Source organism: Haliotis cracherodii, unplaced genomic scaffold, assembly GCF_022045235.1.
Source record: "Haliotis cracherodii isolate W230 unplaced genomic scaffold, xgHalCrac1.p SCAF_6, whole genome shotgun sequence".
Classification (NCBI taxonomy): Eukaryota; Metazoa; Mollusca; class Gastropoda; order Lepetellida; family Haliotidae; genus Haliotis; species Haliotis cracherodii.
This window is the reverse complement of record NW_027266319.1, coordinates 52,713,693-52,727,523: the sequence shown is the minus strand read 5'-3', so window position 1 is coordinate 52,727,523 and position 13,831 is coordinate 52,713,693. Positions and strand designations below refer to the sequence as shown.

Below are 13,831 nucleotides of genomic sequence, written 5' to 3'. Positions count from 1 at the left end.
TATGCAGTAAAATAAAATCAAAGCGTATCAAATACGCAACGAACATTACATATATGCTACAAAAATCAAACTTGTGCGTATCATCAAAATATTGTGAAGTAACCCTGCGTATTCGATTAGAAAATCAGCAACTTATTTTGAAATTATAAACGGGCATTCCGTCAACCTTGCCAAACTCCACGATGACAGTAACATCATGATCATTTGCCATCCCACTTTCTTGCGGAAGTATCATGGTATTTTTGAGTCCTATAAAGCTCTCGAACCGACACGACACCAGTTTGCGGGGACTAGATGAATTGTGTTTTTAAATATTTAACTTAAATACCCACATGTGTAAAAACTAGTGGGTAACAGAAATTTGAATACCCAGATAGAATTACTGAGACCCAATGATTTTAAAATGCATGGGTAAAATACCCACAACACCAAAAGCTTGTCTGGAGCTCTGTTATATCTCTATTCTGTTATGATAAACACCCTGGACCCATCCTGATGCATTTCGGAAGTAATGTCACCACCTCCTTTGATCCTACATCTTTAACTTCATACAGACTTTCTCTCGCTCATGAGAGGTATTTAACATGATGTTTATAACATGTTTTCAGTTCCTTTTCAACACACCTGTATCTACTACCATTAATGCTGAATGAACCATGCCTACATACCTTCAGAAAGAAAATGTGCACGTAGTTGTTTGATGCAGTGTTTGAGGAAGATGGTGATGTCAGTGCTGTGTGCGCTGCAGCCAACAAAATGGTGGATGACCTTCACCTCCGGGTTGTCTTCGTGAAACACCTTCAGCCATTTTGCCACCAGTGCAGACTTGCCTGACCCTCTCTCCCCTGACAAGATCATCAATGACTTCCTCTTACAAGGCTCCTCTTTCCTGTCGTCATGGAAACATACAAAGCCTATCTGTAAACATCATTTAATGTTTATCGCCTGATTCTAATATTTTCCAGTCAAAATGAAAAAAGCTTGACTTACAACAATGTCAAACACAAACAAAATGTCCTCTCAGTCTGTAAATAATTGCACCTGGCAAGCTGACTAAAACATTCAAACTAGAGGTTGATAGCATGAAAAACAATCTGCAATGACAGACATAATCCAGGTCACACATTGATTTAACATGACACCAATTCTTTAGTGTAATAAATAGCTCAGGCCACAACAAAATGACATCTAGTTTAGGGTTTTTCTTGGGGGTTCTTACTCATAAAGGAAGCCAGACGCAGTGTATTCAATGTTCTGTTATGACGTTTTTCTATAAATAACTTGGCTTTTTATTGGTCGGCGGGACTTTTCATTCAGTCATTCTTTCGATTCCACTCGTGGGAACAATGGGTGAAGCCTATTACTTGTCTCCCCTGTTGTGATGTTGTTGCAATATTGCTGGAAGCAGTGTAAAACCATGCTCACTCACTCACTCACTCACTCACTCACTCACTCGTTCACTCAAAACTACAGTAGAACATGGATATAACGAACTACAAGGGACCAGAGAAATCAGTTTGTAATATCCGTTGTTCGTGATATACATTTTCGCTCGGAAACGTCCACCATCTTGGATTGCGTTGATTCGCTGCCATTGTGTTGATTTGCTGCTGATTGCATACAGCCAATTGTCAGTGACACTGGACAATGAATGAGATGGCTCAGTTCGCTATACCCAAACTAATTAGTGGAAGATGGGCTTGTCGGTGATCAGATATCAGTTCACTATATCCGTTAGTTCGCTGTAGAGAGTTCATTATGATTGTAAATTCTATATGATAATATATAGGAGATAAATCAGTGAATTTGTAAAGGTTCGTTGTATCCGTCTGTTCACTCTATCCGTGTTCGTTATATTCGTGTTCTACTGTACTCTCACTGAGCCAGGTCAAGCCCTCAGATTCCAATGCAGCAAAGATAAATATGAATGAAGACAAGAGTTTGCCACTAACGTGGCTATATCCCCTGTCCCTGTTGCAGAATTTATGACATAATTAAATCTAAACAAATCCTAACCTTTTTTAACCGAGGTGGAACTTGTCATGGAAATTGTAAAAAACAGAAGAGTTTGGAACCTAAGTCCATCTTGTTGCCATGGAAATGTAAAAAATAAAAATTTCTAAAATTTCTAAACAGCAAAAGGCACCAGTTCAGCATGTACCTGACAAACCTGCAAAGTTTCATGAAAAAATATTGAACGGTTTATGAGTTATGTTCCAGAAACGAACCCTACCCTCACAGAACCTAAGTCCATCTTGTTGCCATGGAAACGTAAAAAATAAAAATTTCTAAAATTTCTAACTAGCAAAAGGCATCAGTTCAGCATGTACTTTGTTGGGCGGGGGATAAAAATGTGGGGGCAAGAGAAAGTCTTTCCAATGAAGAAGAGAAATATTAATACAAATTTGTTCAAAAGTGTTAAGAAACTCCTCTTTTTAACAAATTTGGCTACCAAGTTATTGTAGCCTTGAGTTTGTTGTGGATGTCTAGTCTAAAGCCAAATTCTAACACATCATGTTATTAGAGATAAAAAATGTTGTTTAGAATGGCAAACAACTGTATATACTTCAGTGTAGGATTGTTAATTGTCTAAGGTTGTTGGACACAGATATAGAACTACTCAAAGATTGCTTATATTTTCTACGTCGATGCCTGTACTTGCAGGGAATACAAGTTTATTTTAACATGAATCCACAGTCTGTTGTAGTCAGTCACCTACTCAGCAAAACACCACATGCAGGCCAATGTAAAACTGGCAAAATAAACTGGGTGAATTCTGTGATATTTCTCTCAGTGTACATCTCCACCTCAGCTGCTTCTGTGACTCATGTGTGATACATGGCACCCCTGTATCTATCTGTGATGCACAGCCCAATGAAGGAACTCCTTTCTGTGTCACTAACCACATTTAGTATACTGCAGTACGTGATAGGTCATGACAATCGGACACATTTTTTACATGCTCTTTTCAGCAAACTTTGATTAGATTTTTTCCCCTTAACTAGTCTGAAATTGCAGATATTTAATTTGACTTCATTTTAACCCTTACTACTTGATCTGGTATTGTCTAAAAGTGATTCCTCAATTATTTACAAATAGAAATTGAAATATTATTTTACTATGACTATATTAATCCATAACAATTTGTAAAAATTGCAAATTTTAAATTATTTTTACAGACGAGACCCAGTTCATTCCCTAAATTATGCAAAATTATACAAATGCTGACTTTGAATAAAAATATTATTTTTAAAAAAATCTATTTTTGCTATAAATTTCGAAAAGTTATTCTTAAGAAAGTAACCTAAAACATGTCTATTCGATCATGATTTTTCTTATTTTGACTCCTGCCTCATGGTATATAATGTGAATAAGTAATGAGCTATGAAGAATTACAGGTGGTTATTCTCGGTCCTGCCCTTAATCAGATTTAAGTATTCCTATTCCATTTAAGATCTTATTCCGAACCACCTTTGCAATTTCTTGTAGTTATAACCCAAATATATTCCTACACAACTGTAAACAAAACACATCAGATTGAGTAAATTAGCTTGATATCACCATTCAAATTTGGTTTATTCATATCAGTTACACTTGTAGAAAAACAACATGCAAAATGTGAATTTTGTTGTTGCATTTAATGCATAATTTTATCAAGTGTAAGTTTACAATTTAATAAGCCAACACTGGCAAGTGTAACTTCTTTGAGAGGCATTTAGAAGATGGAGTCTTAGTATGTAAGGAAAGACATATGGATCATGGATGAACAACTTCTTTATTACAATTAGGAGCGACGTTTTGTTGTAGGTTCTAACACCGTTATCCAGCAAGTGATGACAATATCAGTTGAAGTGTTGACATAACATTAGAGCTGCTCAGTAGCCAAATTTAGACGAGTGTCGAACATGAAACAACGCCAGACTTGCACAACAACGCTGGATGATGCATGGATGGATATGGAATACAGTAAAATACGTTTATAACAAACACGCTTATAACGAACTCACAGATATGACAAACTTAATCTTTGGTCTCCGCCATTTGCTGTATAGATGTTGTAAGTATGCTTATAACGAACTACGGTTATTACGAACTTAAATTAGTGGTCCATTTGAGTTCGTTATAACCGTAGTTTACTGTATTTAAGTTGCAGTTCGTTATTTGGAATCAGAATTCTCTCTTGTTCTCATTCCATATCAGCATGTGGATTGATAGACTGACTGAAAGCTTTACTATCCCAGGTAAAGATATACTGCCCTTGTAATGTTAACTAGGGCTGCAACGAATACACTATGAGGCGAATACGATTCGTATCATGAATATAGGGTAACAAATACGAATATTAATTCACAAATACAATAACAAGCCAGCAGTTGATGTATTATTTGTCATATTCAGCATGTTCAGTGAGGCAACAACAACATGAATTATTTGACATGGTTTGTTAATTTTTAATATATTATTAATATATTATTCATTTATATACTGAACTTATCCAGGTACTAGTATCTGCTCAAATGCAACAATGACCAGTGACCACAATACTGTCAAATTAAATAGTATAAGAGTGTTGTCTTATGAAGAAATCAATGCATAAAATATGTTCTTATGGGTATTTTTTTTATGTAAATGCATATGCTTGCATATTTGTAAATATTTGATTCTAGTGGCCACAAATAAAGAATTCAGTTCATAAATGGATACGGTTCGATTCACCGAATACACGAATGAATCGTAACAGCCCTAATGTTAACACAATGGGTATGATAGGAAATGTGAAGTAGCCCACAGGAATTTGTACAAGCCGAAGTCAAAATTACATCAAACTAAGTGGGAAACATATATCCATCACTTGATTGCATCGTATCATATGAAACAGAAACATACGAACATGATGACAGAAGGCCTGAGTAACTGAAGTAATTCACCAATCAAGTAAACTTTGCTTTTTTTGTGTTACAGCCTTACAGGACCACCTTTTCCATACAAAAGTGTATGTTTAAAAATATTAGGGTCAGGGCCAGTGTTAATAAACTTTGTGAATGCACACTGAATACTGCAAGAACAATGACAGTGTTTGTCTGATGTGATACCCACCTCTTCCTGAGAGCGCTGCTGGCAGAATAGGCTCTGTACTTGGAGAAGGTCTCGACCTCCATGTCCATACTGACCTCCTCAAGGGCCGACAGGGCAAAGTCAGTCAAATTATCCATGACAGTGTCACTTGTCGATGAGGCAATGAATTTCTGCCGAAGATTCTCAGCAAATGACTCCTGAGACATCCATTCAGTGTACTCCTCTGTATCTGGTCAGGACAAAACAGTGGCTATGGTTTAACAACAAGTATTAAGAGTGATAACCTTGAGAAAGACTTTCTGACCTGGGTGCCGTTATACAAAGCGATCTTAGCGCTAAGGAGATCATAACTCCCATACCTTAACATAGACCTAAGACAGTCGTAATGCTAAGGTTGTTTTGAAAAACGGCTCCCTGGTACGTAAGATACTGCAGCATCTTGTCTAAACAAAACATTCTAAGTACCATAATGTAAGTCGTTCCATGATGGTTGCAATATATAGACCTTTATTAGACTCATCAGTGACAAAAAATGGAGTCATTTTCACTAAAACAAGGGGGTATGGGAGGGCATTTTCAAACATTTGGGTTTGGTTTAACACTGCTTTCCTTTGAACAGTATTCCAATTATGTCATGGTGTGTCAGCTTAACTTGGGAGGAAGGCCTGAAGTAATGTAGGTCTTAGACGTTTACCACTTTGGTGAAACCCATGAACATGTGTATGGTTCTGACAAACCTAGAAACATAATCGTGGCGAACCAGGATACGAACCCACAATCACAGGTTTTTGGCATGCCCAAAGGATGCAACTCTGCACAGCCATTTGCGGTGCTTTAAAGGACTGTGCCACCCACCTCACATCAGTGATAATTCTTGTGTCAGAACTGAAATTGATGCAGCAATGCCAAAATGACGCACTCAAGGATGATGAGTGTTAATCCTAATCACTGCAGATGCTCTATGTAAAATAAACATGTCCCCCAGCCTGTAATTGTTATTTGGCATTTTCAGCTAGTGATCATGATGACAATCTGAACATATGGGCTGTAATGTAAACTAGATGTACCTGCATTTCTTAATTACTGATATATAAGATGTTAAAATCACCAACAGGACATATTCTTGCACTATCAAATGACCCAGTCTTTGACTGATAGGCTTTGTTTATACTTCAAGCAACAAGCATAGGTTGCCAGGGGTCTTTATTCTTATGGGGCGGTCGGGTAGCCTAGTGGTTAAAGCGTTCGCTCGTCACACCGAAGACCCGGGTTCGATTCCCGACATGGGTACAATGTGTGAAGCCCATTTCTGGTGTCCCCCGCCGTGATATTGCTGGAATATTGCTAAAAGCGGCGTAAAGCCACACTCACTCACTCACTTTATTATTATGGTGGAATCCCCACAAGGTTTGAATGATGGGAGCTTTTGCCCATTCCCAGCACTCATAGCAGAGGACATACAGTATGAAGACTAACCAGTGGTCGATACAATGAGAACCATCCCATGCTGTGGGGCTACTATACACACAATCAACCAAATCCCTCTGTCTCACCAACCAATCCTATTTAGATGCACAATATACAACCAGCTAAAAGGTCTATTGATAATTGATATGAAGACAACCATTCTGATCCAATAACTATGCATAACTACAGTAGGTTCAACTTCCTCTGAAGACTAAAAGCATCAGCTTGTTTTCTTCCAAACTCCCAGTTTCAATCCCAAATGTTTAGTCTGCATGCCCCTGCCTTAATCACTGACTGCATCATGGTATCCAAGCAGCATATGTTTCTCCTTAATACGTCTAATGCAACAAAATGTTAAAGAAAAAATTGACAAACATGATAACATTCTCCACAACTTAATGAAATGGAAGCAAAGTGTACCTACCTATGAAATACTCAAAGTTCTCAAGAGGAGGATACAGCATGTCCACCACAGCAGTCCAGTCTTTGAACACCAGGCTGCCGAGCTCCTCCGGTGTCTTGAAGTACTGCACTGGCAGACCCTTCTTCACAATTCTCTGCTTCATGTCTCCGATCTTCAGTCCAGCATGCTCGCTCTCCTCCCGATACATAGCACAGGCAGCTTCCTTCTCATTCTCTCCCAAGTCAGCAAACTTGTAGTCCAAATGTTCCGCCTGCCTGAAGTAGAAGTTGCAGTGTTCACTGTCCCCAAGGAAGGCCGCCTGGATGATCTCCAGTTCTGTCAGGCTACAGTTCTGGTGAGACTCCTCCAGAACCCACTCATACCCTGCAGACGCTGCCACCATGTAGTTCCTGTCCAGAGGTGGAGATGATTCTGGGATGCTGGTGAAACATTTTGGGAGCGTGGCCGAGCTGTCTGGGCGGTAAGGGCCGTAACACTCCCCTAACAGGCAGATAAGGAAAGGCATGCATTTGTGGATGTAGTCGAGCAGGAGGCGCAGGAGTTGCCCGTTCTGGATGATGCTGTCATCAGGCTTCCAGCGAATGTCAACAGGGCTAAAATAGGCACCTCTTTGTAAGGAGAACTCAACGATACGAGGGTAGATCTTCTCAGCTAAGAAGTTGAGTTCGTCCTCAAAATCAACTGGCGTTGCGCAAATATATGGACAGATGGGTTTCCGGATCTTCAGTTCCTTTCCTGTGTCCGGAACTGTGCTAGGATCCGGACTCTCATCCAAAAAGTCCTCGAACATGGTTGCCAGTCTCCACCTACAGACACCCTCACATCTTGAGTGTTCTCACATCTGTAACACAAACAGATTGGTACAATGTGTTAAGAAGGGCTGATATATGCAAATGTCTTCTTCTGTGTATTTGTACATATTCTTAAGGCCTACTGCCACACATTGATTTCAAATGTAAACAAATCTCTAATACAAATGTATGGGCAAACAACTTTTGCTTAAAATACGAATATTATAAATGAAAACAAACAAAAATATATGAATGATCAACTTGTTTATTACAACTGATGTTTGATGTAGACCATTACAAAGCCAGTAATCAACAGAGTAATCAAACATTCATCAATGTACCACAGGCCCATGAAGATCCGGGTTAGAACTGGTCTTCAACAACCCATGTTTGCCATAAGAGGGGACAAACAGGATTGGGTGTTTGGCTGACATTGGGTGGAACGATGCTCGACATCAAAAACTGGATTGTCTGGTCCAGACTTGATTATTTACAGAAGGCCATCACACAGCTGGAATATTGCTGAGTGTTGCGTTAAACGACAAACAAACAAACAAACAAACAACAAAACAATATACTACAGGTTACATTTACATTCAATTAAAAATGAAATCACTGGCAGGATGATTCAGTGTTAAGATATCTGACTTGAGAAACAAACAAGCAAAACAAAAGTTAAAAAAAAGAAAGAATATGAAATATGTTTAGCAAGATAAGAATTTGTAAACATAGGGTTATATTATTTGAGGAGATAGTCATGTCCACAATACTGTTCAAAGGTCAGGCAAAGACATCATATTCTTCTGCACCTGAACGTACACCTACTTCAACTGTGGCACTTATCTCAAGCCACTACCAGGAACTGTTCATTCACACTGATGCTCACTTGACATCCTCATAAACCGATCGGGAGTGAGTTATTGTGACGGGCTGTGAGGACAATACAATGCTGTATAGTACAATCCTGTATAAACCTGGAGAACAACCATCTACCAACCAGCACAGTAAAAACTCCATGAGTGTCTGACAAGTATTTACTGTGTACACACTATGCTATAACACAAGTTCACAACCCCATGTTATCAGTGAAAATACCAGCTCTGCACTGATGGGCAAAATATTTAGAGAACAAATACAAACTATGAGGAATTACAGATTAATTATTTAATCATCGCTCAGAACCCCACGAGTTACAAGTAGGTTATTCTTTATATTATCTATAGCCTTTTATTCTGAAAAATGTACAAAATGTGGGTTTTCTAACCCCAAGTGGAGAAATCAGCTCTTTTGGCCTATTGTTGGAACAACATCACATAAAATCGTTTGTGACATCATGAACAATGGATGATGTCATCTTCAGTTATTTGTTAAAATACGTACATTAAAAACCTGTTATACAGGTATGGGCCTCTTCTCAAACAATTGAATACTTGGATAAATTCCAAATCAGCATTGAGCAAAAATTATAATGCTCAGTGAGAATTACAGAAGATAATTACACCAATAACCATGCCCCTATGGGTAATATTTGCCTACATTCTACAAAAGGTATGTAAAATTGACTAAAACCTTTGAGTTAGAATCAGAATAGGTCCCCAATGTGTCAATCAGGATTTAGTAGTCAGACTCTGTGACCTGGCAGAATGCTATCAGTGTAACCTGATCGTTACTCATGCTTTCAGTCCCAAATCACTGCCTGCCCACCTGCCCATGGCTGGTAACTTTTCTGTTGGGCTGAATGAAATTTTCCTCCACCTGCTGGACAGTCTGGCAGATAATTTTAAGACTACTTACGTATTCAGTTTTATTGAGATTTATTATAGTCATCATCTGGTCCATTTGTCCGTCTGTATTTCGTTTCCAGATCATAACTTGAAAACCGTGAAAGATGTTTCATCACTACTTGGTATATGTCTTAACCAAGGGCTGAGCGGTGCTTTTTGCTATTGTAGGCCAGGGGGGGATTGTCATCTTCTGATGACTCTTGTTATTCTCAAGTAGTTGTTTGCATTATTTCAACCGAATCAAGACGCGATTTGTCTCATATTCTTTTGGCAATTTTTCAACATTTATAATGTCTGAATGCGGGCAGGTAACTTTGAAGATGGGCAGGCAACACTTATGAGTCACCTACCCTGCTGTCTTCTTGGGTTTTAACATAATTTCCAACACTGCACTGGTCTGCCTACTTGCCAAATAGTGCAAGAAAAGTACTGCACACCCGGGTCCACTTGCATGAAACAATCTTAGCGCTACGACAACCATGACTCCCACATTCAAAAACACAGGCTTACATAAGTCGTAGAATTACTAAGATAATATCATTAATAATGTATGAATGGGCTCTGATGACCATCTTATAAAAAAAAAATCTCCATATAATGGTATTAAAAAAATATATATATTCAATAATTATCACTATTCAGGTTAGTGCCCCCAAAAATATCTTTTCTCCTTGACCTGATAATCTCCAGCCAAGTGCTAACTCTCAATCAGAAATATTCTGTCCCTGTAGGCATGCTAAGCCATGGATTAGAACAGTCCAACTTTTAATCTAAGCTGGTTAATCCTTAAGCTCTGACAGTCATCAGGCACAACCACTTTAGAAAGGAATGCTGACCTCATATTGGAAATATCAGATATCTTAATCCTGATTGATTTAGAGTTACAACTCCGATCTTAAATCAGGCGAGTTTCGTGCTGACAATCATAGTTCTACAGCATTACTGTAAATCTTTACGATTATTTCCGCAGAAATCTCCTTGCGGTTGTTCCTGGCGAAACAGTCTACTAAGAGAGGATAGGATGTTTATGTGTGTTCTGAAGAAGGAAAGACAGATATAAGTGAAATCAACGTCAACATTGAAGTCATGTTAGTAGGTAGCATTTTGCAATACAGTAACCATGGCAACATGCTCCAAAATATTTAAGAACTGCTTTTCTTTGCGTTTTTTTCTATATTTTCCACATGCATTATCCATTCACAGGAATTTGTAGCTCATAATACACAAATAAAAACATAATGTGTTTACGAGACCTGTGTCCCATGTGGAGGACGTTTCATGCACACATGGTAATAAACAATTATATTTATATTTCTGTACAGCTTACACATTCTTGCTATCCACCGTCAATTGTGGCATCATGTAAGACAGGTAAATATTTTACCAATTTGAAACATAATGACCTTGACATCTAAACCCATCTAAACGCAGGTGCTTTTGAATTCATTGTTTTTTCATGAATTAATACAGGTATCCATGAATCATCTGTGGTGATCTGCACGACCCTGCATCAAACTTAACTAGAACCTATTCAAATGAATAAACCTAACAGAGATCTTGTAAAGGTTCTCATCAGAAAGATTCAAGTTTTGTGGAACAAAGTTTGCTTATTTCATCAGTGCCGTATTCGACATAATAAGCACTTAGAAAATTGAGAGATGGGGGCACATATAAAAAAAAAAAAATTCATAGATCTAGTAGCAGTTAACAAACTTAGTTCAAACCACCATTAGAAATTGGCAGAAGTCCTACGGTCCCTGCAAAACTGCCCAAAAGTTAAGGTATCATGATGACTAATATAAAATTGCCATTTTTAAGGGTTTTGCTACATGTTATCATTATAAATATTAAAAAAACTGGACTAAAATGTTTAGTTTCTATTGCTCCAAACATTGATGAAACTAAAACTTTTTCAATGATATCTATTGAGCAATACTACAAATATACTACCGGTATATATATTTTCAGTCTTAGTAGGGGTTATACGTTATATAAGTTATAGAGATTACTTACAGATTGGTCTAGGCAATCAGGGCACACTTGTTGGAGCAGGGTGCTTAATACAGCGAACACAGTAAACCTGACCTTTGATTCAAGCAATCAGTTTTGTAGAAAAATTCAGTTACCGGTAAATGTCTAATTTGTGCAGTGAGTTTGTGGATGAGAACACAAGATGTGGTTGCGAAGATCAAATTCAGACCACATAAAGCTGGGCATTTCAAAGGTGGCTGCTAATGACTTCTGAGCTGAAACCAGAGACATTGCAGTGGTCATCGAAGACCAAGTGTGAGGTCAGATTGCAAAGTTACTTATACTAATCAAGGCAGATCACATTCAGCTGAAACATCATTGAGGGCATGCACTCTAAATGATTGCCTGGCATGCTGTGACACAAAACAAAGACTCGTGTTTCTTGTGTTTGGATTTCAGCAAAGCCAATGCAATTCAGCTATTTTTTGTACCTACATCATGAACAATAAACATAGAGAAGGTAGAGTGCCACTAGTCACAGACGTGTATATGACCAGTCACAAGAAAGGGAATAGAGACATCTGCCCTGCTGTGTACAACTGTCAGAAAAAGACTGCTCTTAGTTGAAAACACATGCACAGAAGGACAAAAAATTAGTCATTTTTGTTTTTGCAAATCAAAAATTATTCTTCCAAATTTCTAAAGCTGCATGTCAATGGACTGTTCATTTTAGAAATTCAGTCTGTGCCAAATCTTTCGAGTTTGCCAGCCTGAATTTGTCTTTTGGGAGATGTTTTCAGTAGATAATAGTTTCAACACATACAGAGTATCATAAGCTGAGCTTAATAGAAATTATACCCACGCTTCAGACTAGTGGCCAAACTCGTGTAAGTGATCCCGAAAATGATCATTCAATACTATCAATAAATTTGATAGTTTCAGATACCGGATATTTGATTACAAGGTAAAGTGATATTTATTATAATTACTGAAAAATTCTTCACATTTTTCCACTAAACGAAATGATGACCCCAACCACCTGAATATTTTGCCCGTGATGTTTGTAGAACTACAGACACAGGCACTGTCACCCAATCCTATCACCCAAGGCCATGGGCGGGGCACAAAACAACATGCACACCTCACCCCGGTACAGACTTACTTGACTTGTCCCAGGTAGATCGTGTGACCACAATAGTTACCCATCCAGCAGAACAATGCACACGCTTCCTCTGCAGTGGACTGAGGCACGACAACCTGATCCCAGTCATGGATCTGACAAGGAGACAGTCCCTAATGGGGCACAACTGACATGCAAGTTAAGCTTCTTATTTTCGACTGATCCTTTACATGATAAAAGTGCCTGCATGCTACAGCATTTAGAAAAAGGGAGAATGTGTTTTCTGCTGCTTACAACTACAAGTAAAGCTAAACACATAACAAATTTGTTCGGTTTCCAACACAGCTGAACCTAAGTTGACATAATCAAGGAGAATCTAGGATGCAAGCCCACAAGAAGCTCAGGGTTCACTGTAGGAATGTTCTGACATGGGCCCTTTATGTGAAAATGTCAAATATTCCCGAGGTATGCCCATAAAGCATAATGTTAAAATGCCCCATTGTATTTGAAAATGTGGGCCTTTTTTTCAAATTTAGGGGCTAAAGGCACAAGGCCCCACCCTAGAATTATCCCTCGAAGATTATTCTGGAAGCTAAGGGACACAACTCTGGTTAAACTGCACATCGAACTATCCTCCTTCCCTAACATGTGGGTTGCAAGCTATCAACCCCCGGATTGCCTATACCTGACTCATACTTAAAGTCCACTATGAAACAGGTGGAATATCAGTGACTCTGTCACTAAACAACATTCCCTCACTAAGGGTTTTAGAGGACTTCCTTTTCTGGGCCATTGATTGTCATCCCAAATTACCTATAAGTTTTTACAGCAAGTCATAACATAAAAGTATGTCCTCCCCAAAATCACTGAAATGTCCTTATGAATGCTATACGTCTCTAGCACAATCACTATTCAATCAATCACTCAGTGACCCTAATCTTCTTGTACAATAGAATCAAAGAGATTAGCCTGTAAGCCAATACAACTATCTAATGCCAAACAGCAGAAAACAATCACAGAGCCCACTTCAGTCAACGATTACCGTTATAATAGAAGGCAGAGACATACCATGTCAGATGGTCTCCACAAGCAGGTCTAGGGCAGTGGTGTCACTGACCATGCTGACAGGAGTGTCCACTCTTCTGCCAGTTGATCCCACATCAAGGGGCACCTGCAGCTACCTGGAGCTCGCTGTTTG

At 38.6% G+C, this 13,831-nt stretch overlaps 1 protein-coding gene across 1 annotated transcript in view; it reads right to left on the bottom strand.

The window, feature by feature from the left end:
- LOC139446028 (tetratricopeptide repeat protein 41-like) overlaps positions 1-13,831 on the bottom strand; it is a 59,333-nt gene that overhangs the window by 30,776 nt on the left and 14,726 nt on the right. The window contains exons 2-4 of the mRNA XM_071227293.1: positions 6,968-7,808; positions 5,098-5,305; positions 669-889 (exon numbers count right to left, since the gene is read on the bottom strand). Of these exons, the coding sequence (XP_071083394.1) occupies positions 669-889; positions 5,098-5,305; positions 6,968-7,757 (1,219 nt within the window). The 5' untranslated portion in view covers positions 7,758-7,808. The remainder of the gene's footprint in view (positions 1-668; positions 890-5,097; positions 5,306-6,967; positions 7,809-13,831) is intronic.